At 40.7% G+C, this 24,011-nt stretch overlaps 1 protein-coding gene across 2 annotated transcripts; it reads right to left on the minus strand.

Moving 5' to 3' along the window:
• Positions 1-420: 420 nt before the first annotated feature.
• plod1a (procollagen-lysine, 2-oxoglutarate 5-dioxygenase 1a) lies at positions 421-23,499 on the minus strand. Of its 2 annotated transcripts, none has more exons than XM_072367247.1 (19): positions 23,319-23,499; positions 20,587-20,678; positions 20,210-20,343; positions 18,389-18,552; positions 17,527-17,639; positions 17,163-17,226; positions 15,551-15,648; positions 15,012-15,113; positions 14,780-14,911; positions 13,700-13,821; positions 11,586-11,690; positions 11,375-11,500; positions 9,775-9,916; positions 9,551-9,664; positions 8,610-8,675; positions 8,415-8,519; positions 8,152-8,298; positions 5,648-5,773; positions 421-2,692 (listed from the first exon to the last, which is right to left on the minus strand). In XM_072367247.1, exons 1-19 carry the CDS (start codon positions 23,407-23,409, stop codon positions 2,537-2,539), a joined length of 2,199 nt encoding a protein of 732 aa, XP_072223348.1. In that variant the 5' UTR covers positions 23,410-23,499; the 3' UTR covers positions 421-2,536. The 2 variants fall into 2 exon arrangements, with proteins under 2 accessions (XP_072223348.1, XP_072223349.1); XM_072367248.1 differs by lacking the exon at positions 5,648-5,773 and adding an exon at positions 5,989-6,114.
• Between the last annotated feature and the right edge of the window lie 512 nt (positions 23,500-24,011).

Raw genomic sequence — 24,011 nt, forward strand, 5'->3', positions numbered from 1 at the left:
CTAAAACAAAAAGCTGAATCAACCTCCCAGGTGTACTTTTTTTACAGTGGTTGTCCAATATGACCCGAGTTCAAGCCTGAAATCGATGTTTACATCTGGGAAAGGCACATAAGTCTATAAAGTCTCACAGCTGGTTACCAGGGTGTAAACTAGGACAAAAATGAGTCTGGATTATAAATTAATGACTGAAAATATCCTGATAAGAAGAGAAGCTCACGTCCAACCTGGTTTAACTTTCTGTCAAAATGAATAAAAGGAAGATTTGAGGCTGGCAAAGATGACTCAACAAAGTTTAAAGTGGAATATATTTAGTCTTCTATTAATAAATTTGATAAAAAATGTCAAGCATTAAAGATATAAAGCTTGCATTTTGAACAGAATCAATTCGACAATTGGGTTTTAGGCAGTGAAACAGCTCAGCTGGGTTCATTGTTTTATTCAAGTTGTGTTTAAAGCACCAAAATATAAAGTTGCACTAATACAAACTGAAAGCTGACATCAGCACGCTTTAGGAAACTCGAGCTCGGATTCCAATATGAAATCTCAGAGAAAGCAGTGACACAGCAGAGTCAAGGAGCATGGCTTTAAATCAAGTATACAGACAATAAATAAAATCTATCTGAAGTGTTTCAGTTTACAAACCGCTTTGGAAACATAAAAGGCACTAAGAGTGTAACTTTCTGAGTTTTTCACGTGTATAAAAGGATCAAACCTGAACTGTTGGTGATCTCCTGAGAGTCTGATTTCTCATCCGCACCAACTCCAGACCAAAAAGGAGCTCCAGCATCTGCTGCTCCGTGTGACGATGATGCATTTACTGCTGCGTGTTCAACACAGACACGCCTCCACATCAGGTTGTGACATTCATAGTGTTTTTAGTTAATTCAGGACCAACTTATTCACTTCAGGGCCCCCTAGTGTCTCCAATGACACAACAGACACGTCTAATCTCATAAATGAAGCTCCTAAAGAAAACCGGATCCTACACTTCCCATGATGCATCTGTTGCTCTGATTTCCCTTTACCTTGAAAGTCAGAAGTGGGAGCTGAGAATCGCTCCTGAGTTGACTGTGTTCCAGTAAAAGTGTCAGAAACCAGTGGGGTTGGCATGTTTCAGCCTGGTCTCATGAAAATATGCAGTCACGCCCTGTACTTTAGCCCCAACTCTAACCTAGTCCCTTTGATGATATGCAAGACCCTCCTCCAGACTGTACCCTAACTCTAACCATCTAACATGAAATGACACGCCACAAGCTCAAATATGTACAAATGACTCGTGAAAAGGACACATTGCACGTTTACATGACATTAAAAAAAGGAGAATTATTGTTTTAAATTGCTTGTAAACATGTGAATTCAACTAAAATTGTATAAAAATGGAGCTTCTCCAAAGCCAGACCAGCACTTTGGGTATAAATAACTCTAAATACACAATAAACTGGACTTAGATGGTCCCAGCTGCTCAGTTCATGCTCCAAAGTTCCATCTTTCTCATCTTTTAGTAGAAACAGTAAGTACGTGTATATTAATCCAGCTGCTCCGATTCACATACGACACACACTTAGTAACACACAACTATTCCTGTTCATTCAAATGACCTCACACTGCCAGCTTGTTGAGGGCTATAATAAGATTTTACCCAATAAAAAGGCTCATCTGGGGGTCAAACATAAGGTTGACATTAATTACAATCCCACTAATGGCCTCAAGGGGCTGCTGCTAAAACACTGGTGGTTTCAAGTCCAAAAACTTCTCATGAAATGCTAAGTCAAGGAATTCTCCCACAAGTCATAATGTTGTCAGCTATATTCACAGTTTAATGAATGTGGGAAGTTGGAGTGTCTGGATTCTTCGTGTTAACATGACATGAAAGTCTGGACTGGAAGTTGGAGGAACCTCACCAACCTGTCATAAAATAAGTTGTCCACTGGTTATCCACTGGTTTGGTTAACCTGGTGAGTGAGCAAACATCACTGGTTTTCTAACTCGTAAACTGGAACGTGGTCAGTGCAGGTGGGACGTCATTCCCAGCTCCGACTTCCAAGATAAATTATATTTAAGCTGCTTTTGGGAACAACTAGGAACTCATGCAACGGTTGACCTGCCGCACATGTAATCTCCAACCTGGGAAAATCTAAAATAACACCACAAAAAGTCAGATTTCTTCATCTTTAACCTGGTTTTGGCATTTTTTCCACAGCAGTCACAGCTAAAAGGATGAACGACATTTGGATCCAGACACAATAAAGTTCCCATGGTGCTCTTGTCGCGGTGAAACTTTCCAGACCAGTTGGTTACATCATGATACACCAACAAGCACACAGCTAACAAACACTTTGGTTTTTGAGTCAAAAGGTTGTAATGTTTGTCATATTTCACGAGAGAGCACCGATCCTCACAGATGGAGGTGAAACAGAAGCAGAAAGGAGGAAGTGGTCACCACTCCGGAGCAGAACATAGAGATGCTGGAGAACGTAATCGGTGTGGGACCCGTTTGGTCTGGACTGAAGAGGTGCGGCGAGCCGTCGGTGGTAGTTCAGGGATCCACAAACGACACGACGATATAGCGGACGCCGGCGGTGGTGGGCAGGCCCTCGTGGTAGTGGGTGAGGCGGCCCGGGTGCATGAGAGCCCAGCCTTTACGAGGAGCATCGACAGAGCAGTTGTAGCGGAGGAACTTACATCCGCCTCCCTGCAGGTATAAAACGGCACGTTAACAACGGAGACTTCAAGAAGCACCGAAAATATCATTCAAACATAAATATTTGATTAAACATTATCATCAAACCGCCTCAAAAACTAGGAGCTCTTTCAGAATTTGATGCCAGCAACAGGTTGTTGGGACATTTCAGAACTAATTTGAGTTAAATGATGACCAGTTTGGTCGTCAAAGTGTTTGGAAAAAGGCTTTTAACTTGGTGTTAGACCTAAACTAGTCAGAAAGCTCACTTTTAAACTACAGGAGCTTCATTAAATGCAGCCAAGTTGCTGTTTTTGTGCTGCATCTGAATAAACTCAACTTTATTTGGTGCTGTACAGAGCAGATGCCAAAAGTAAAAACCAATAGTGAGACTTTCAGCACCTCAAAGCAACGTGGAAAATACCAATATAAGAAAATACATCTTAAAATAAACCCTGCAGAGAAATATTAGTTGGAACAGGATGTTCCGGATGTAGGTTAGATTATGCAGGTGAAAACAGACGTTTCACGTGTGAATTAAAAGACTAATCCTGGGGAAAGATTACTCAGAAAGGTGGACGTACATAGTTGAAGAGTGAATCTGAGGTTTTTAGGGCCAAAAACTAACTGTTGTTTTCACCTGAATATTAAATGTAGAAGATTACAGATCATAAGTCTGTAACCTGATTAGTTTCCTCAGACTTCTTACAGTTCTGTTTAAAAGTCCTGACTCAGCCCTCATTTCTTTACATTTTACTTTCTGTCGTCTTTAAAGTGGTCTTCAGCAATAGTTCTTCAGGCTTTTCTTGTTTTTCTTTGGACGTTTTTTCTGCTTTATCACTCATTTTCAGTCCTTGTACCTTGTTTTCAGAGGAATGTGTTTTTTCTTTGCTAAGCCACTTAACTCTGACCTCTGAATCATTCAAGCAGAAAAAAGGCTCCGAACTCAAGGGATGAGCCAGTGTTGTGTCGACACATAACAGACAACTTAGCAAAGAAGCCATTTTAAACTGGATCTTCAGGCACTTTGTTACTATTTGTCCCCATTACTTTAGTTTTATCTATGAAAAACACCAAAGATAACACAGTTTGACAGACAGAAAATGGATTTTTTGCAGCAACAAGGTGATTCCCAAAGAGCTATTAGCTGAAAACTTGGCATATCTCAGCATGGTGTGCTGTGTGTCCTTAAAACATATTACTACTTAAAGAAATGACAGAAATCTTGTCTCAGAGGGTTCAGGCTGTGTTGGAGAGCTGCTCAGACAAAATACTCACTTTAAAGCTTCTTAGAATAGTTTCTGCCTTATTTTCTGCATTTATATTCATCTTTACAGTCCCATAATAGAGCCACCGAAAAATTAATTTCTATGTTAAGATTCACTGTCAGTGTAACTTACAAAAGTCAAGAATCCTCGCTGATTATAACTCAGTATTTTTTTCTTTTCTTTTAATTCTGAGGAACTATTGGTCATCAGCTCTCCATTTTTCTTTTCCAAGCAACATCAAAATGAACCACAAATGAAAAACGGAATCCAGTCATTTCCTGTGACTGCAAACAGGAAATTAGCTTCAAGTCTTCAAACATGTTGATGGCATAAAATTTTTAAAAAAATTTAAAAACACTATCTTTAACATTTCACATGTTGTCTGTTTGTATTATGTTTTTAATTTACATTCAAAACACTTTTCCAACATTTTGTGAAACAAAGTTAATGCATTAACCGATAAATCTTTACAGCAGCTTCAGTTTTGCCCACACGGTTCTGACCCGTGTCGCAGGAACAAAACACACTGCGGACTCAAAGTCCAGTTTGTTGGAGATGCAGGGAAACAACAGGGAAGCAACAATAAGAAGTCTTCATGCAAAGAAGACAAAGAAGACTCACAAACACAGACTAGAAACCCTGACAGTAGAGGCACATGCCAGAAATGTGATGACGTTCCCATTTCAGTTACATGATTTTTTATTTCTTAGCATCATGCTTTAACAAAAGGGAGAAAATAACATTTCTGTTGGTCAAAGTTTGATCCAAACCGTTTTGTCTCCAGAGCGGAGAACAGGTTGAACAGGTTTAGCTAAGGAGGGTCGTATCTAAGGAGTCGTTCTCGTGAAAAGCCGTCATTAGGTGCATTATTACAACGTTTTGTTGTACTTTTAAGAGTTGTTTTACTCTCCGTACACCCTCCACCATGCTGTACCATAACTTTAACGATCTGACATGTCATTTTATACGCCAAAGGGTTAAAAGGCGAAGTGAAAAGTGCCATGAGAACACTTTAATATCTCGGTTCCATCGTTATTATATCATAACTTGATCTAAGCTGGTAAAGTTAAACATAACTTAATGAAGGTTGAGGTTTTTGCACAACATTAAAAGTTCTTTAACTCCTATTTTGCGCAGGATTTAATTTGAATGAAGTCTTTTTTGCAACAACATGGTTATTGTGGTCTAGGTTAGCTCTGATGTGGCGGTAATCCCAGCTCCTTTTTCACCAAAGGATGAAAATGTCGCTTATTTCGAAATGCTGCAGAAATATTTCAGCAGCTAAACGAACATCCGCGTTACATTTTGTCTAAACGTGCCATTGGTTCTCCTCAACTCGATTTATTCAGTTCAGTTTTCTCCATTTAGCACCAAATAACCGCAAATGTCATCTCAAGGATCTTTAATTCAAGCCAATCATAATCCAACAAAACAAAATTCATTAAAAGCTCAAATTAGTCCAATTCATAGAATGCCTGTTTAAATAAAAGCTGCTTAATAAGAGCATGCTCGAGAAGCTCCCTCTTTTATAAAAAGGTGCTATACAAATAAAAATGAAGGACATTTTTGGGGTACATCTGTGATTAATAACTGCCTCCTTCCTTGTTAAAATACAACTCTTTATAGTCATATCATTACTGTCCAAAATCAGCTGAACATCAGGATGAAACTCAGGGTTTTGTCGTCTCTGAACACTCACCTGGTAATCAAGGCCCACTTCATTGAGTGCAATGTTTATAGTGAATGTGGAGGCGTCATGGTGTGGCCTTAAAGAGGGCTGCTCATCTGGCTTATACCTAACTACAAAGGCCAAGTCAAACTGAGCCTGCGAACACAGAGACAGACAGAAGTCATGCAAGCATTCGTGCACAGATCGCTCATGTGGGCGCCGTGCACAGGAACGCCCTCACAGCTCCTGCTCGGGGAGAAAAAGCGTCAGCTCGTCCAGCATTCACGGAGCAGAGAAGCAGAGAAAGAGCCGCAGATCACCTGCATCGTCATGTCCTGAGGCTTCTACCACCTGCGAGCGCTCACATTTACCTGGTAGTCAACGTCTTTGCTGTTGAGAGCTATGTTAACAGTGAATGTGGAGGCGTCGTGGTGAGGGACAAGCAGGGGCTGCTCGTTGGGTTTGTACCTCACCACAAAGTTCAAGGGATTGGAACACTGATGAAAAAAGATACGCTGGTCAGAAAGGCTGCAACAAGAGGGGTTAAAATACTCACATCATCAAATAATACCCAGAAACTGAGCTTTAAAGGGGACATTTTATGGAAAAATACCTTTTGTTTGAAGCCACCCAAACTTTAGAGCATAGAAATGGAAGTATCTGAGAAATAAGTCCTCATGGTTTATTCATTGATTTATTTTTCACTTTAGCAGTAGCTAACGCTAACAGCTTAGCCAATGAAGATGACGTACAGCAACTTCTAAGGAGTTATTGCTGTTACTTTCTGAAAGATTAACATTATTGTTACCACATTACTTTGTTAACTGAAGCTTTATAATTGAAAGGTTACGTTCTGTAATTCAGACAACCTGCAGCTGTGTGGATAAGGTGTGTTTTCAACACAACACCGGTCCTCTCCTCACTCTCATTGCTACAATGAACGCCGCGCACCGCTCTCTGTGTGTTAGCATTACATTATCGGCAGGTTTCTGATAAAGATGCAGGTCTTCAAGTACAACTGTTTAATGAGGTTAATATATACTAAATGTTTAAACGCCGTAATTAACGGTACACATGCATTACTACGAGTTACGCTGTGTACATCTCCAGCTTGGTTCATTACTGTGGATGAGAAAGTTTTGTTTACTAGCATCTGCTGCTAACTTAGAGCTACACTGCTGAACCATTTCCCTCTGGGATCAATAGAGTAACTATCTATGGAGCTGGAGTGTTTTTCATGTGACTGGAGGACTGGCTTCATTGTGTTTACTGCATTAAATTACACAGCAGATGTCCAGGTTTTGATGACAGGTAACGTACATAAACACACCATAACTCTCCAAAGAGACCAACACCAACGTCCTGTTGCAGCCTGGTTGGTTGAAGCTCTCCTGGAGTCCTTTGACTTCAGTTTAAACCGATTTAATTCCACACTTCTGTCAGGGAGTCACTTTTTGTTCAGTCACAGCCTGTCTCATACATCTCAGTAACACCAAAGAAAATTCTATCAAATTGTTTAAAAAAAAAAAAAAAGGGCATAATACGTCACCTTTAAACTGTTTGTTTCGTCCTAAATAGCTGCATTTCTCCACTTGAGTGTTTAAAAAAGGTTCAAACTAAAAGTTCAAATAAAGTGATTGTGCAGCTGTTAATTTGGCTGATGAGACAAACAAATGGTTCCACATATTCCTAACAAGGTTTTAAGGACCCTCGTGGCCTTTATTCAACAGTGGGTAGAAAAAAAGAAGAGGAAGATATGCAGCAAAGGACCCCAGGATGCGACTCCAACCCGGGCCAGCTACATTTTTCTCAAGCAGCTGCTTGTTGAGATATTTGAGATGTTCAGTGCCTGCCAGACAGCTGACACTGTCTGTTAGGGTAAATGAGAACAAAGAAGTGTTATAATTGGCTTTGTTCTTAGACATTATAAATTCATATTCTGTATTTTACTAAATAACCTATGTTCCTAGCTGGTACTTTTCCACTCTGCTCATACTGCACAATAGATGACCTTAAATGGTCCAAGACCTTAGAATGACATAAACAACTGGGTCAGACAAAACATCTCTATTGGAGTAGATAGGTCTGGTACATTAGATCCACGCCTAAAACAGCACTCACACACACACACACACACACACACATTGTTTATCACATCCAAAGAACACAACAAGGACAGTGGTTGGCCTGCTCATGCCACTAAAAACTGTCCAATTATACTCTGACAAGTGTGAGTACAACTTCTGTGAGATAAAGCTGAATATAAATATGAAATGTTTCCGGATATCGGGGCTCGGCCTGACGGATTTCCTGCGGGAGCTCTGGCACTCCGAGTCCAGCGCTGCAATATACTTTACATGTGACCACTAATAAATACTTTATTTAATAAACGCTTTCTCCAGCTTGTTCTTGGGCTTCCAATGAAAGAATCGGGCTAACAGAAGGCAGTCAAATTCCAGTAAACAGTAATTATATCATTTCATCAACTGTTGTGTTGACATGTAGAAGGAAGGAACGGTGTGAGGGGGTCTTACCTTAGTGTAGTAACCAGGGTACATTTTCTCTGTAATTGGAGCTACATACTCCACTAAGAACTTCTGCCATTCCCTTTCAAAGTTGATTTGATTCATGTGGATATCAATGGTGGGGACGTTCTCGTAGCCGCCTTGGATTCTCGTGTCCTGGCAAATGAGCAGATATCAACTTAGCCTGCAGGTGAACATGAGTGACGCATCGCCCAAATAAAAACATGCGAACAGCGCTCAGTGAAGTGGGATTATTTCTGATTCAGACATACCACATTGCCTCCTCCGGACCACTTCCCGAAGTGTTCCATTTCTTCAATAATGTGGTTACAAGCAACTTCAGAGAAAACTGGGAACCAGTAAACATCTGGACAAGGCTGAAGGACATCAGAGAGGACACACATCACAACCGAGTAACGCTCTTAGCGACTGAATCTGACTGGAGGTCAGTTTGCGTTGCAACTCACAGTTTCAATCAGCTTGTCTCTGATGATGCGGGTGTAATTCTCATTAATGTAGCGCTCCTGCCAATCCTGGAGGAAAGACACCACAGTTAAGACCCACAGTGAGGGGGAAACCCTTCATCACTTCCCCGTGTCGGGTGAAACTGCTTCCTGTCTGCTAACATTAAACTGACAAATGCCTAAAAAGATCCCGACGGCACGGGACGAAAAATATTTCAAAATTTGACCGGAGATGACACCATGTGATTCACCGAGCTTTTTATTTCTGCCGCCTAAATAAATGTCCTTTTTAAATGTTGGCAGAGCCTGATCAGGCCACCAGAGCTAACCAATCAGAGCAGACTGGGGTTTTTTTGTACTGTAAAAGGATCAGACTTCCTAGCTTCTGTTTAAATGGGAGTATATCTATATATATTTATGTATGAAGCGTTGACTGTTTTACTGTTAGTCCAACGCATGTACTTCATTAGAATTGCTTTTAAATGGCACAAATGAGAGAAGCTCTCATGAATTTCATTGTAAACATGACATATGATTATAATAAAGTCAGAAAAGTTCAAATACGTGAAAGCATTTAGTGCTACACAAAATAAAGGTTGGCATCGGTCAGATCTCATGATCTGAATATACCGTATGTGTAATGTTCCAAGGAAAATATGTGGTCGTTTGACACTTTTATTCAACCTTTACACAGGTATCTTATTATCGGTTTTATTACTTCTACTGGGAGCACTTTGAAATCCATCCAACTGTACCAAGTTTATCTCCTAACAGTATGAAGTTTGCACATGTTTATGCTCAATGTGAAGATTTAAGAATGATCATTATTATACAAATCATTCTATTACCTTTACAACTAATTCTACCACTAAAACAGCTACTGATATTGTGTTGTACTGAACAGTGTGCAGCTGATAGTCAGGCTTCGAGTCAAGCCGCCTCACCACTGGGTTTTCAAAGATCTGCCACAGGTCGTTATGCAGATGACTGGTTTGGTAGTTTTCTGTCGACAGGATGCGACCAAAAGTGTGCATGTTGGTTACATACATGAAGATCCCCTAAGAGAAAGAGTCACAGGTCGAATGTTGTAGTGGATATTCTCACATTTATATTTATGTCTGTTATCAGACTTCACAGAAGAGTTCACCCTCTGTCCTCTCTGACTGACCTTGTTGCGGACGGTGTGGCAGAAAGCCATGTCAGGGTCTAAGCTGTCTGAGGTAAACAGCTTGTAGTCTTTCAGCTCTGATCGAAGCAGGCTGGCCTTCACCAGGAACACATTGGACACATACGGGACGTTCCACACACCTCTACAAAAGAGCACAATCTTTACCAACACGATGACCTGATTTCAGGAACCGGATACTTCAAATTTATAAAATGTTTTAAGGAAGAAATGCTCCTGTTTTCTGATCCACCTTGTTTTAATTTAGCTCTTAAGTGATAATCTGATAAGTCCACTCCGGTTACTTGAACAGTTTAATTTCCACTGTGCCAACTCTATGAAACAAAAACAGAGATATACTACTGAGAAGCCATCTGTCCATTCATTATTGTCTGCTAATCTGAGGTGTGGTCACAGAGGGAAGAGATCCAGGAGACATCCCTCTTCCCAGCAACATTCTTCAGCTACTCCTTGGAGAACAAGAAGCTTTCCCAGTTCAGATTGGATATATAATCCCTCCAGAGAGTTCTGGGTCTGCCCTGGGGCCTCCTCCCAGTTGGGCGTGCCTTAAAACCTTCCAAAGGGAGGCGACCAGGAGGCATCCTAACCAGATGAACCATCTCAGCTGACTCCTTTCTATGTGGAGGGGCAGTGGCTCTACTCCAAGCTCCCTCTGGATGGTGGAGCTCCTCCCCCTATCTCTAAGGCTGAGGCCATAGGTGAGGGTTGGAACAAAGATGGAGCAGTAAACTGAAACCTTCTCCTTCCAGCTCAGCTCCCTCTTCACCACAATGGACCGGACCAGTGCCCTCATTACTGCTGACAAAGCCCCAATCCATCTGTCCATCTCTAACTCCAACTTGCCATCACTGAGAACAAGATCCAGAAATACTCAAACTCCTCTGCCGACCTGGATGGAGCACGACACCTTTTTCCGGTTGAGAACCATAGCCTCCGATTTGGAAAACCTGATTTTCATCCCGGCAGCTTTAAACTCAGCAGTGAACCGCTCCGGTGCAGCTGAAGGTTGTGGCTTGAAGAAGCCAAAAGAACCACATCAGCTAAGGAGCTAATGCTAAAGAAAACATTTAGTCAGTTCTGCTCACTCGGAGCTAAAACATTCATAATTACGGCTGTTAGTTAAATGGTTGCACTCCAGTCTTAACAACAAATAGATGATGGGCTGCCATTTCAACCACATCTGGTGGGTTACCAGCTTTGGTGTGAAAATTACCAGCTAATCCAGAACCTGGAATAGTGGATTGTTGGGTTAAACACAAGGAGGCCAAACTGTTCCCTGCACCATTGGCTAGATAAGTAGCTGGCCTCAGGAAAGATATAAATCTTCTTTTGTTTTCTCAAAAAGTCTTAAGTTTGTTCCCTTTTCTGCTCCACATTACTGTCAGTGCACAAAAGGTGCAAATGACTGCTTTTAACCTTTTTATCCAGCTCTTATTTGTTTGTGAGGCAAATTTATTTCAGAATTTACCAGAAGTTTGAATACTTGATTCAGATCTTCAGTCGCTGTGAAGCCGTCTGCATCTTCAGTCTAAACGAACAGTGAAACCCAGAATCTTTCGTCAGGGAACGTGGGTTAACTCACATTCTCCGTCCTTGGACGATGTCCACGTAGTCCTCAGACCTGGCATAGTATCCATCTCCACTCAGCGCCCCCCAGAAGTTGCTCCACAGTCGGCCAGTTCGAGTTATCATCGGTGCCACAATAGGCCTGAGGAGCAATTCCAGAAGAGAGGGATTCGACACACGGTGTTTCTACAACTGATCAATAATTCATCATTGATAAATGCACTCACAGGTTTTGTTTAATGAGGATTTGGAGTGTGTCCTGATTCTTTAAGACCACCTCAATGTCCAAGCTGAAGAAATAGTCACAGTCTTTGTCCTTCCGGCACATATCACTGAAAGGAAGGACATCAACTTTATAAAGTCTGCATAAGCAAAAGTTATTCACAATAAAGGTTAGATCGTATTGCATTGCCTCGTTAGATAAAACTGTGTTCAAATTTCAGCTTGTGTGTGTTTTCTAGTTTTTAATGTCTTATTATCTCATTAAATTCTACAGTGTTCATCTGTGAAAACCAATCGAGCCATCTTCTGGAAGTTAGTGGGTTGCTCACATTGAAACCACATTTTTCACAGGAAGTAACCGGTACTTTAAGTCCCATGAGGTGCTTTCTCTTGTCTTTGTCTGTAGCCAATCAGATTTCATAGAGCTCAGTAATCCAGCAGCATGAGATGAACTAAAGTCATGTAACTGTACCCTGACTGAACAAACCCTGAGGAACTTCCTGGTCCCCGTAACCTTCAGGACGTCCCCAGAACTATCTGAGCTGTGAGACATTTTCAGTAAACTAAAATAAATAACTAAACATTTCCACACAACATCTGACAGTGCCTTCAATTACTGCTGTAAAAACCATCAGAAATCATCACGCCGTATTTCTCCAATTCTCTGACTTTACTGCAGCTTTTGTTTGAAATTGTTTGAATGTCTTAGTTTTAATATTGCATCTATAAACACTATAACAAATGGAGACGCAAAGTCAAAAATAACACGTTGGGAATACTTCACCAACCAGAAATGTTCGTGGCTGCAAGCAGCAGCCCAAAAAGTAGCAGGAATAAGAGTAAAATACCTCCTTGGTACTTTGTTTAAGGGTACATTTGAAGGAAAAATGACTCATTTCTCTGTTTGAGAGCACATATTCACGACCAACTGAAAAACACAGACAAAACACATTTGTGTCATTTGTTTTGGGCCTCATATATCTGAAAATGTGACATTTAGAGAGACACTTAGATTTTCAGGGTTATTCAGCGTCGCTGGACTTGATCTCATCTTAACTTCAATTTAAGATGATGCTGTGTTCGCTGTACCTCAAAAGTGGGGAAACTGAAACTCCTAATCTTGCCGTCTGCTTTGATATTAACATAAAATATCATTAGTTATGAAGTTCACTTAACATAAGAAATAAAAGAGCTAATAATGCTCAACCAGTACTTCATTTAATGTTTTATATGCCGACAAGGACATCTGACTTCTGTTATTCTAACAGTTAAACCCTAACTACTTTATAATCGGCTGGAAGTTGGAAATTTGTCTTTCTCATTTGTCATTGAATGCATCAACAGCATGAAAACAGCAAAAAAAAAAATCAGTGAAATATTCAATGCAAGACCAAAAGAGGGATCAGTAGCCAGACTCGTAAAACTGAACTATTTGAGAATAAACCCACCACTTAAGTATTTATTTATGGTTTCTAAAAGTCTGGTGTTTGGTCTGAGCTCTCAGAATAAGAATTGTATGCTCTCTCATACTATAATAATGTATTTCAAGGGTTTTAAGTACTACAGATCTCTCAAAGCGGCAGAACCCTGAAGAAGAGAAGGGTGGAGTGGAGTCTAGTGGGTCACTCCATGCCAGAACAGATCCACTTGAACAGAGGTGTAAATTAATGGAAGAAAAAGGAGCTGCTGTACTGTCTTTCTGTGTGTTCTTTTTTTTATTTACCAAAACATGTCACAGAGATTTCATTGAGTAAATTGCGTCGTCTTGTGAAAAAAAGGACAGAATATGTCCGATGCTATGAAGTTGCTACAAATGCTCTCAGCCTTCGAGGGAAGCTCCTGCAGTCGAAACTTTGCTGTATTCTCCAGATTTTCTCCTCTGGTTTAATTTTTGTGAACTCTAAAACTGCCTCTAGGCAGGGCTGTGCTCATATGCTGGGAATCAATGAGCTCAACTCAGAAAAGCAGCACAAACTGCCCAAAAATTACAAACAAATGAGAAAAACAACTTCATAGATATGAAATCTAAGGGTTGCTTGTTTGTTGAACATGTGGTTTTGTGCAGTTCTGCAGAGAAACTTTTCAAAAGAGTCACACTTGGTGGCGACGTGGAACTCACACAACCAGGTCCCTGGCGGCCGTGGCATCCATCTCCTCCTCAGGTGAGATGGATTTGATGTCCAGATAAAGACTTCCATGATCCTTTAGAAAAGAGTTGACCTGATGCTCATGATGAGCTACCTGCAGGGAAAGGAAAGATTAAAGGTAATAAAGACACTTTTTCTGTGACCTACAAACCAGCAGAGTCAGCTTTGTTTGACCTCAACAAAGTATGCGTTCATTCATTCATTCATTCGTCTTAAAGTATTGGTGAAATAAAGACAGATAATGCCTTATTTAGAGGCTGCATCTTCTCCTTCTCTAGTAATCTAAATATCTTTCGTATCAAATATCAAAGGACGCCAACTTTCACCAAACTGCTCTCGGTGAGTAGATGAACGTATTTCATGCCAGAAATAAGGTCTAGGTTTAAAAATACCAGAGTTCCCCTTTAAGAAAATTAGATTGTTGACAAAAGAAAAAATGTCTTTGTCTGCTGCAGGTCTGTCTCAGGAGTGCTGAGCCACAGTGGAAGCAGCATCACATCAAACCTCCCAGCAGCTGTACAGAAGGAGCAGTGATGGTGAGAACAAAGCAGTTACGTCCCAAAGCGCAAATAAAAGCCATCGATTGACAAATAAAGGCAGAAATAAGACCTTGGGAGCATTCAGTCAATCAGGAACATGTTTAAAGCAGCAACCTCTGGCCTAAAAGTACTAAAGACACAAATCAGGTATCACTGGGTCTCTCGGATCAAGCCGATTAATTCGCAAAGCAACAAATGTTTAATTTTTTTTCAGGCCGTCAAACTGATCTTCAACAACAAGCCTTAAAAGAAGCTATGATATTTATTTTTGCTGCTTTAAAGTGTTTAATTACTCCTGAAGCGCACCACAGCAAGGGATGTCACTGTGTCTGTCAGACAAGACTCAGGATCAGATTTTGAGGGAGAGCAATGAGTCTGATTTATGACAGTGTGTCTGGTACAACTGTGAGGGGGTCGCTTTAGTGGGGGTCTGCAGGAAAAACAGGAGAAAACAAGTTCGTTTGGTCTTTTTAGTGGTCAGCTGCATCTACACACATGTCGATGAGAAGTTACCTGGTTGAAAATGAAGAGCTTGAGCCGGTTCTTTGGGTACTGGAGCTTCAGGAGGCGTTCAAAGAACACTGTGACGAATGGGGTGGGCTGCTGGATGAAGATGCTGATCACAACCACAGGGTATTCACTCTCCTGTTGGAAAATACAGGCTTCATATAATTACAATAAGAAAAAAAAGTCGAGTGCCTCTTGGCTTTGGGACACGCTGCACAGTCAGTTTTCACATCAGGACCTTCATGTCTGCGAATGAACGTCGATCCTCCCAGTGCACGTTGTATCCGGTCTCAAATGTCCACGTGTTGGGGATGTAGTTACCCAGGTAGTTGATCTGGAGCTGGAAAACAAATATTTTATATTCAGAAAATATCTTTTTATGTCTTATTCAACAAAGACATAAAACTCTTGATCTTTAAAATATTTCTGGCAGAAACTCAGGGCAGCAGTAATAAACACTAAAACTATAGAACTACATGAAACATGTTATTTACCATCACAGAAGCCTATTTTTTAATGATCACACAGATTAACTTTCAATCAAAACAAAAAGTTGCAACAATGATTTTGCATGTTGTCAATTATAATTCTTAAAAAGGAAAATCTGAAGCAGCTAAAATTGGAATCGGCAGGTCTTGTTGTGATTGACAAACCACCATTTAAACAGAAAATGACTTTCAAACACATTCTGCGAGTTGTTCATTTACAGCGTGACTTGTTGGCTGAATTACGGTAACTGTATCTGCACCATTTTATTAAAGTCTGAGTGCTCCTTACCTTAGTAGGTCCATTCCCGTGAATGATGACAGGCAGGGTGTTATACAGGACGTTCCTGGCTCGTACTCGACTGTCCTCAAACTTTAGCACCACTTCATCTGGAAACAAAAGCACATTCAGCCTTCAGATGAAGCCTAAACGGTGATGACATGTGCCAAAACCAGGTCATTTTATGCACTTTTAGCATATCTTTTTTCATTTTGACCACTTGAAGCTTTGCAAACATCCCCAGATCCCCTCAAATAAAAAGATTTCAGTATTAAACCAGGTTACACGGGCACGTGTGTCATTACACGCAAAAATGTGTGAAGAAATAAAACTGGGACGTCTACAAATGCCTCATGACTTGACGGAGGATTACTTTGAACAAAAAAAACTAGGATTGTTTGTACAAAGGAAATGCGTGAGCGTTGCTGGGTGTCTGAAGATGCAGCAGTTAATAGGGGAGCTTCCAGAATGAGTATCTGTGGTGAGCAGGAGGGCCTCAGGGGGTTCATTCATGTCTCTGAATTCCTGTCTTTGTGAGCTTTGACACAGACTTCACAAATTCCTCCCTCAGGCCAGAGGAAGAAATTTCTTCAAACTTTTGCTGACAGTTCGGCACCTGTGCAAACATGCAGCTCCGTCTAAACTGCTGCAACTGTAACCTCCTGAGCTCTCAGACCTTAAAGGTGAAACTGAAAACCGGCTGCTGGACCTTTTGGAGAGGAACGTTGTCCCATTCCTGCCTGATATAGGATTCTAGCTGCTCAGCAGTCCTGGGTCTTCTTTGTTGTATTTTAAATGTTTTCAGGTGGTTAAAGGTCTGGACTGCAGGCAGGTCAGTCCAGCACCCGGACTCTTCTACCATGAAGCCGTCCTGTTGGAACAGGTGCAGTATGTAGTTCAACATTGTCCTGCTGAAATATGCAAGGCCTTCCCAAAGAAGAGGTCGTCTGGATGGGAGCAGATGTTGCTCTATAACCTGTATATGGGTGATTTTATGTTCAGTAGATAATGGATGATTTAATTCTGTGGAACATTATTCTGACACAGTTTTTTGCAGATTGCTGAGCCTCTGCCCATCTTTACCGCCGAGAGACTCTGCCTCTCTAAGGTGCTCTTTATTCGCAATCACGTTACGGACCTGTTGTCAATTAACCTGATTAGTTACAGCATGTTCCTCCAGCTGTTTCTTTTTAGCTCCACTTATTTTTCCAGCTTTTTGTTGCCCCCGTTCCAACTTTTTTAAGACATGTTGTTGCCATCAGGGTCAAGATGAGCCCACATGTTTCATGAAATAGTTAAAATGTCTCACTTTCAACATTTTATTTGTTTTCTGTTTTTTTGTGAATAAAATACTGGTTTATCAGATGTAAAAATCATTGCATTCTGCCTGTATTTACAGGTGATTGAAACAGTGTTTATGAGTATTCACCCACATCACGGAATAAATCCTGACTGGAACACACAGACAAACACAACTGTTCAGCCTCGTTCTTCCTGATGAACTTCCACCACCGTAGCAGAGACATTTGTGGCCGGTGCAGAGTAAAAAGACACTTTGGGTGTTGAAATGTCGGCCACATAACCTCCACCTGCTTGACAGAGAAACAAAATTCACAGCGCTCACCGAGGGCTCCGTGAAGGTTCTGGAACAATCTGCATTTGTTGTCCACGGTGATGTTCAGGGATTTCTGAAAATGAATAAAACAAGAAATCACCTGTTGAGTGCAACAAGTCCATCGTAACAACAGCATTTTCTGCCCCCTGATGGAGACCGTTTCTCTCTTTTTTTGACACGATTTACTGGTTTATAAACGCTCGCTTATCAGCTGCTCGTGTTTCAAATTAACTGTGCCGGGAATATGAGGGTTTACACCCACTGAGTTACTGGAAACTTTTAAAATGAAACGCGTGCAGGAGGTGCTGAGTCTCATTAGCAGAAGCTTGAAGTTTATCACTCCATGAGGACTAAATGTGGTGACAAATCTCACCTTTTTAGCTGGATCAATGTAAATCTTAGTGAAGAACAGCTGGTCACTGTCGCTGTCCTCTCCTGTCCAGTTAGCAACCATTTCTTTAATGTTGGGAAGGTAGCCGATAAAACCTGAAGGCAGAAGAAAATCCAGAGGACGCACATTTAAATGAAACATCAGCGATTTAAGTTTCTACTTTCATGTCTGGAGCTGCTGGGCTCTGTTTTTAATGGGCTCACACACACATTTGTTCTTTGTTTTGCAACCATTCCTGTGAAAACCTCTTTTCTGGCCAAGCCGAATTTGTACTGAAACGGATTTATTTGAATTCGATTGAATTTAAACCCTCTGAATTGGAACTTAATAGATTCAGGAAATCAGCAGTGGTACCCGGCCCTCATTAGCAATGAGAAATAACGTAAAACTGTCATACGAGGTTGATGTTTAACACATTTCTCTCCTTCACAGATTTAAAGTCGCAGTAAACACTGAAAGCTGACTTGTTTTCACTGTTTCTTACCGACTGTTTCCAGTATGACACCACTGCCAGGACCTCTGCTTCCTGTCGGCCCACAGCAACATATTTCCAAGATGCAGCTACAACTCTAGCCCCCCCCCCACAGGGTAGCTTTACAGCCACACAATCATGTGTTTGATGTCTTGTGAGGTTCTGTCGGTACAGCTCTGACAAAAAGTGACTAAAATGAATCCCAACTCACAGAACAGCTGGGTTTTCCCTTCCTATGAATTATTCCGAACATAAACTATGAGACGTTCCCACTATCTAGGAGAATACCCCATTTGTTCAGGCTGACCCAAAGTAAAAAAAATCTCTGTACGGTTTCCTCCTAGCGTCAATGTTGTGTCCCTGCTGCCGTACCTCCTGAGCCCAGGAACCTGTTTCCCTCCCTGACGTGGGGGTGTTTGTCCTCCAGATGTCGGTCGGGCCAGATCAGGCTCTCGGAGGAGAACACCACCTTGTGTTTAGCCTGCTGGAACTTCCTGAGCAGCTCTTTGGGACCCGAGGCGAAAACCACATCGTAGCTGTGTCAAGTAGGAGGATAAAAAAAAAAAAAGGAGGATTTATTGCTGTGTGGCTCAAATGGAGGGGTTTCATCTGCAGAGTTAAGCTGCCTGTGGTGACATTTATTTGAATAAAATGCGTCCACGTTTCACCAGAACACCCACATCAAAGTGTTTACATGTTAGCAGGCTCTTTACTGTGAAGAATGAAAGCCTGAAACATTGATAAAAACTAAATTACAGTTTTAAATCATCAAAAACCTTGCCCTGACAGACAGAAGCATGGACGTCGTTAGGCCTGCAGCTACCCTAAAACATCCTTTAAAATCTTTTATTTAATCATGTCACTGGCTTTAATGATCCATTCAGTTCATTCTCAGCTTTCACTCCGACTGCAGCTGCACCGAAGCCCAATGCAGCAGTCTCTGATTTAAAAACAGCGTACAGAGATTTTTTTAAGTAAGTCATGTAAATCACATGATAGCGGTCAAAGACTCTGTCCGTCTGTCTTTATTTTCAGAATAAAAACATCGTAAAGACACGATTCTTACTCCTATTTGTCTTTTTTTATTTTGCTTTAATAAATTAGTTATTTGAGAAATTTTCCTATTCATCAGATTTCACTATGAGCATTAAATTCTCTCTTGGGTTATTTTACTAAACTACTATTTTACTAAGTAAAACATGGTAATAATTGGCTAATTAACATTCTTCAGGCCTTTCTTTTACATGTTCTTCAAAACAAAAGAAATGAATGTTAACTGGTGATTCTAAATTGACTCAAAAAGTGACTGTGTGTGGAAAATAGATGGATGGAGCGACCTATGGACCTATGGTATGGCATGTCATTTATGTCATCTCTCACAGGTCGCGGTAACTGCCCTCAACAGGTTTGATGTGTTTAAAAGAACTTTGTAATACTGTTTTTCAACAGAGGAGACATAGAAGTGAATGTCTGTTGCTTTTTACTGGTTATATGACCTCCCAACTAGCTGACAGTCATCTCCTGAGGGCTCAGCCCCCCTGTTTTTAAATCCTGGAGACGTCCCTGCACAGAAAACAGCAAAAACAGGGGAGCCAGATGCCATCATTAAAAGGTGCTGACTCAATAAAATGTGGAAAAGTCACATCTCTGTTAGTTAAATCCACATTTCCATGAAGATAATCATTAAAAAAAATGATTATGGGCCTTGTTAGTGTTTAAACTGTTTTGGAAAATTTCAGCCAAAGATATTTAGCCGAATGTTCCATGAAGAACGGATCAATAGTTTTCTGAGTCAGTTCACAAGCAGAGGAGAGAAGATTTATTGTTCAACTGCAGGGAAAGATTGACTAAATAACATTTTTCTTTCTGGGGTTGGCTGCTTAGTTTCGTACTCAGACATTCTTGTCATTTCTTGTACTTTATTAGCACAATAAATTACAGAAAGCTTGTCTCAGAGGGTTCAGGCTGTGTTGAAGAATAAAGGTGCTCAGACCAAATATTCTCTTTCCAGCTCCTTAGAACTGCACAAACCCGACCTATTTACATTTATGTTTGACCATGTTTGAATTAATCCTGAAATGTTATCTTCCTTTCCAGGGAATATATAATAAGTTAAAGGGTGGCTCAGGTTGTTTGCAAAGCACTGCGGTAAAATCTGAGACTGAATCTGTGCCTGCAGTGTAGTGGGTCTACCTGTCAATAAAAAGGATGATTTGGTCCTCAGAGTTCATCTTCTGAAGAGCCTCTTTAAGGAGTCGCACCTTCTGGCCTCCTCCTGGAGCTGACAGGTAGTCGCCTCCCTTCCATTTCTGACCTCTGCCAAGAACCTGGAAGCACAGACAGATTTATTACCTGCAGTTTAAACAGATCAGCTTAATTAAATCCCCGTCAGAGGCTTCTTTTTGAACAAGTCGGTAGCTTTGGTATTTTCCTCAGACTCAATGAAAAATCTAAACACAGAGCAATGATTGTGTGGGAGGTGAGATTAGTTTTTCTTTGAAAGAGATGGAGAGACGTCTTGACAGCGAGGAATGAAGATGTGGCTGAGTTTTTGCTGCCGGGGATCTTACCTTGACAGTGTAGTTGAAGTGTTTCGCCGACCTCAAAAACCGCCCGAAGCCATCCGTCTCTTTGGTTGCAACAGTCACAACTAAAAGTTTCTCTGGGGGAGAAAAAGGAACAATTTAGACACACAATGCTTTAAATCGCCTTTTTCTTTTACCTTACGGATGAAGAATCCCCGTCGTACCGGTACAAATCTGTGACCTATGCCCGGCTGTGCACAGCAGGAGTCTCTTCATACGCTGCACAGGCAGAACAGCAGCTTACAGGTATGAGCTTTGACTATTCAAATCATAAGCATGGACAAAGCCCTGGCTTTTCCCATTTAATTACAGACTCCCAGGAAAAACAGGCCCACAAGAATAAATAATACAGATAACTGTGCAGATAACGCATTCAATTATTGGAACTGAGCTTTTGAGAGTTTTTTCCTTTAAGAAAATTCACACATATTCAAACTATAATCAAATAATATGTACAACACCGTCTGATCTTAGTTGTAGCAACAAAAATGTAGCATAAAAACATTGATTTGGGTGGTACGTTTCATTATAGAAACCTTTAATCGACACTACATGATTTACCATAAAGTTTTACATTAAAGTGTCTTGTCATCAGTTGAAGGAAACAGATCCTCGAGTCTTAAAAACAAATCCAAAGTGATGAATAGAAAAAGCCCACAAATAATCTGCTTTCATATTAAATCGTCTCCTTTTTTACTTCAATATAAGATCGGAAGAGATTAACAGGAAAAGAACTAAATGTGACGATAACCATAATCGTTGTGGAGAAAACTAATTAAAAAGAGCTCGTTTAACTCGTAAAAATCAGTTAATTTCCTTCACGTGTGGGATTATTGTGTGCTATTTTAAAATATGTTAATAAAACTATACAATTCCTCGGTTTCAACCTCCGATGTGTCGTCTTTCTGCCGTGTTCAGCGGTGTAAATGATTTGCAAATCATTCCACTGTGTCTCCGTTTGATTTTTAACACAGTGAGCCTTTTTAAAGACAGACTTCTCAGCAAAGTGCAAAACCAAACTTTAACTGGAGACACTAACTGATCAATCATTGGATGACTTTGCTTTGTTACTCAGAGTCCTGGAGGATACTGAGGCCCAACAGAACCTGTTACAAAGGCCAGGCCGTCTATTCAGTTTCCCCCTAATTTAAACACACAAAATAATAATAATAATTAAAAAATGGCATTTCTATCACATTTGCACTCACACGCAGAGATTCTGTTTACGACAGGAAAATGTTGGTTTTGGGAACGCCTTAGACAGTGTAGACAGCATATCAATGACTTTATGAGTGAGTTTATAGAGGTGTCAAAAACAAATTAAAACTGACAAATGATCGCCTTGGAGGACACTCTGGTTTACCACATTTATGATAAATCTACAAGATCAGATGCGTGTCTTATTAGTCTGGGCCAAATAAACTCTCAAATTAACCATAAAATACTGTGTTTGTTGATTCTTTAGTCATATTAGTTTGACGACAGAGGATGTTAATGTGAAGTGATTGGCATGCTGTTAAATACAACAATTCACATGTGAATTTACTCTTGAAACTTAATCGGTCCAATCCAACCAACAGACATTTGCTGTGTTCCGTTTCTAGTTTTTTTTTTTTTTTTTCAAACTACCACTTTTCTTTTTACGAGCACACCCGAAAGGAGACTACAAAATAAACAGCTATAATTACAAAATAGGCAGATTTTTTCTTTCTTTTTTCATTTCACACAAGTCTCTAGAGGAAATAGAGCAGCTACTTGAGGAGCGCACTAAAGAAAAACAGGAAGAATAATGAGGATGTTCCATTTTGCATGTCCAGAGGCTACAGTGAGGTGAGCGAGAAGTAAATCTCTCCTTCAGAGGCTGTGGAGGCTTTGAACAAGGCTATGTTTCCCCCATCATACTATCTGTCATATCCACAAAAAAGATTTGCAGATATTGTCCAGTGAACACCAAAGCACACCCTCCTTCAATTCCACAACCACTGCATAGTGTCTTGTTTTTTCGTTTTTAATGCCACACTGTAACATGTGATCCTGCTTTCATGATAAATTGTGAAAGATGAGAGTTTGTCCACAGCAAAAATTGTTGCAATGCACACAAAAAAGGGCTAAAAGGCTGTAAAAGTGAAGCAGTCCCGTCCACGTCAGCGGCATGGAGGTTTCCTCAACGGCTGGCTACGTAGATTTTACGTATCTCGTGAACACACGGAGCAAAATACTGAACTCAAATAATGTTGAATTAAAAGTTTTTCGTTTTCAAAATCACTATACAAACGCTCCAAGTTGAAGAAATTAGTTAGAAATATGCATTGAGTTGTAGGTAACTATTCGGCGTGTATACATGCACAATTAACAGGAAATGTAGTGATTTTTAAAAAAAAAAATTAGCTAACTTAGACTCAAGCAAACTGTTAATATGCAGTAGGAAAATGCCAAGAGCGACTTTTCAGATTGGTGCAGCTGCACGACACTCTGCTGGAATGTTCTGTTACCTGACGGTTGGTTTAGTCATTATGGACAGTTACAGCCCAGTAACCTTTTTTTTTTTTATCCAGCTCGGGCCAACATGAACGGGAGAGTCTACTTCAGCTCTTAACAAACCTAAATTTAGACACTGTTAACGATGAGACACTGTCTTGAAACCGCTCTGAAAGCCACATAAACCTCTATAAACACGGTGCGAGTGTGGGCTGCCTCTGTCGGAACTTTTAACTTACCCTGCGGGATTCGCTTCTCTTCTCCGTTAGTCAGCGGGAGAAGTGCACAGAAAGAAATCCATGAAAACAGTAACAAAATGGATGGTTTCATTTTTAAACAAGGTTGAGATAAATCTGTTGAAGATTCCCGGTATGGACCGAAAAGTTTACTTTTCCGAATGACTGCCTCAGTAAACCTCGCCTTATTTGTTAACCCTGCAAGGAGACACAGAAAGCTCAATTCGTGGCAGTGGCAACTAGAAATGGCACTTCCGGTGTCAGCCTGAGCTGCCAAAGCTTTGGAGAGGCAGCTGCCACAGGGGGTGCCAGAGATGCCAGAGCAGCTGTAAAACCCTCTAAGATGCTGCCATAGCCTTGCCACGGCTGCTGCCGCTGCTTGCGGAAGCCAATGCTGATTATCCGCAAATGAGTTGTCAGTATAATTATCATCTATTGCCTGATACTCAATAATTAGTTTAAAATGACGATATAGTTATTGGTCGTTCTTGTTTATTAAAGAACTACGGCTTTTATAGCTGCTCTGGCATCATCTGGAAACTGCCTCTGCAAAGCTGTAGCTGCCACCGGAAGTTACTTTTCTAGTTGCCTCTGCCACGAACTGATGCGTTTTTGGGCGGCCACTTTTAACGATTTTATAGCACAACCTTGTTAGCTAACGTCGGTAGGTTTAATAGAGGCTAGTCCGTTGTTGGG

This window comes from Leuresthes tenuis, unplaced genomic scaffold (genome assembly GCF_036924035.1).
Source record: "Leuresthes tenuis unplaced genomic scaffold, fLeuTen1.0.hap1 SCAF_16, whole genome shotgun sequence".
Taxonomy (NCBI): Eukaryota; Metazoa; Chordata; class Actinopteri; order Atheriniformes; family Atherinopsidae; genus Leuresthes; species Leuresthes tenuis.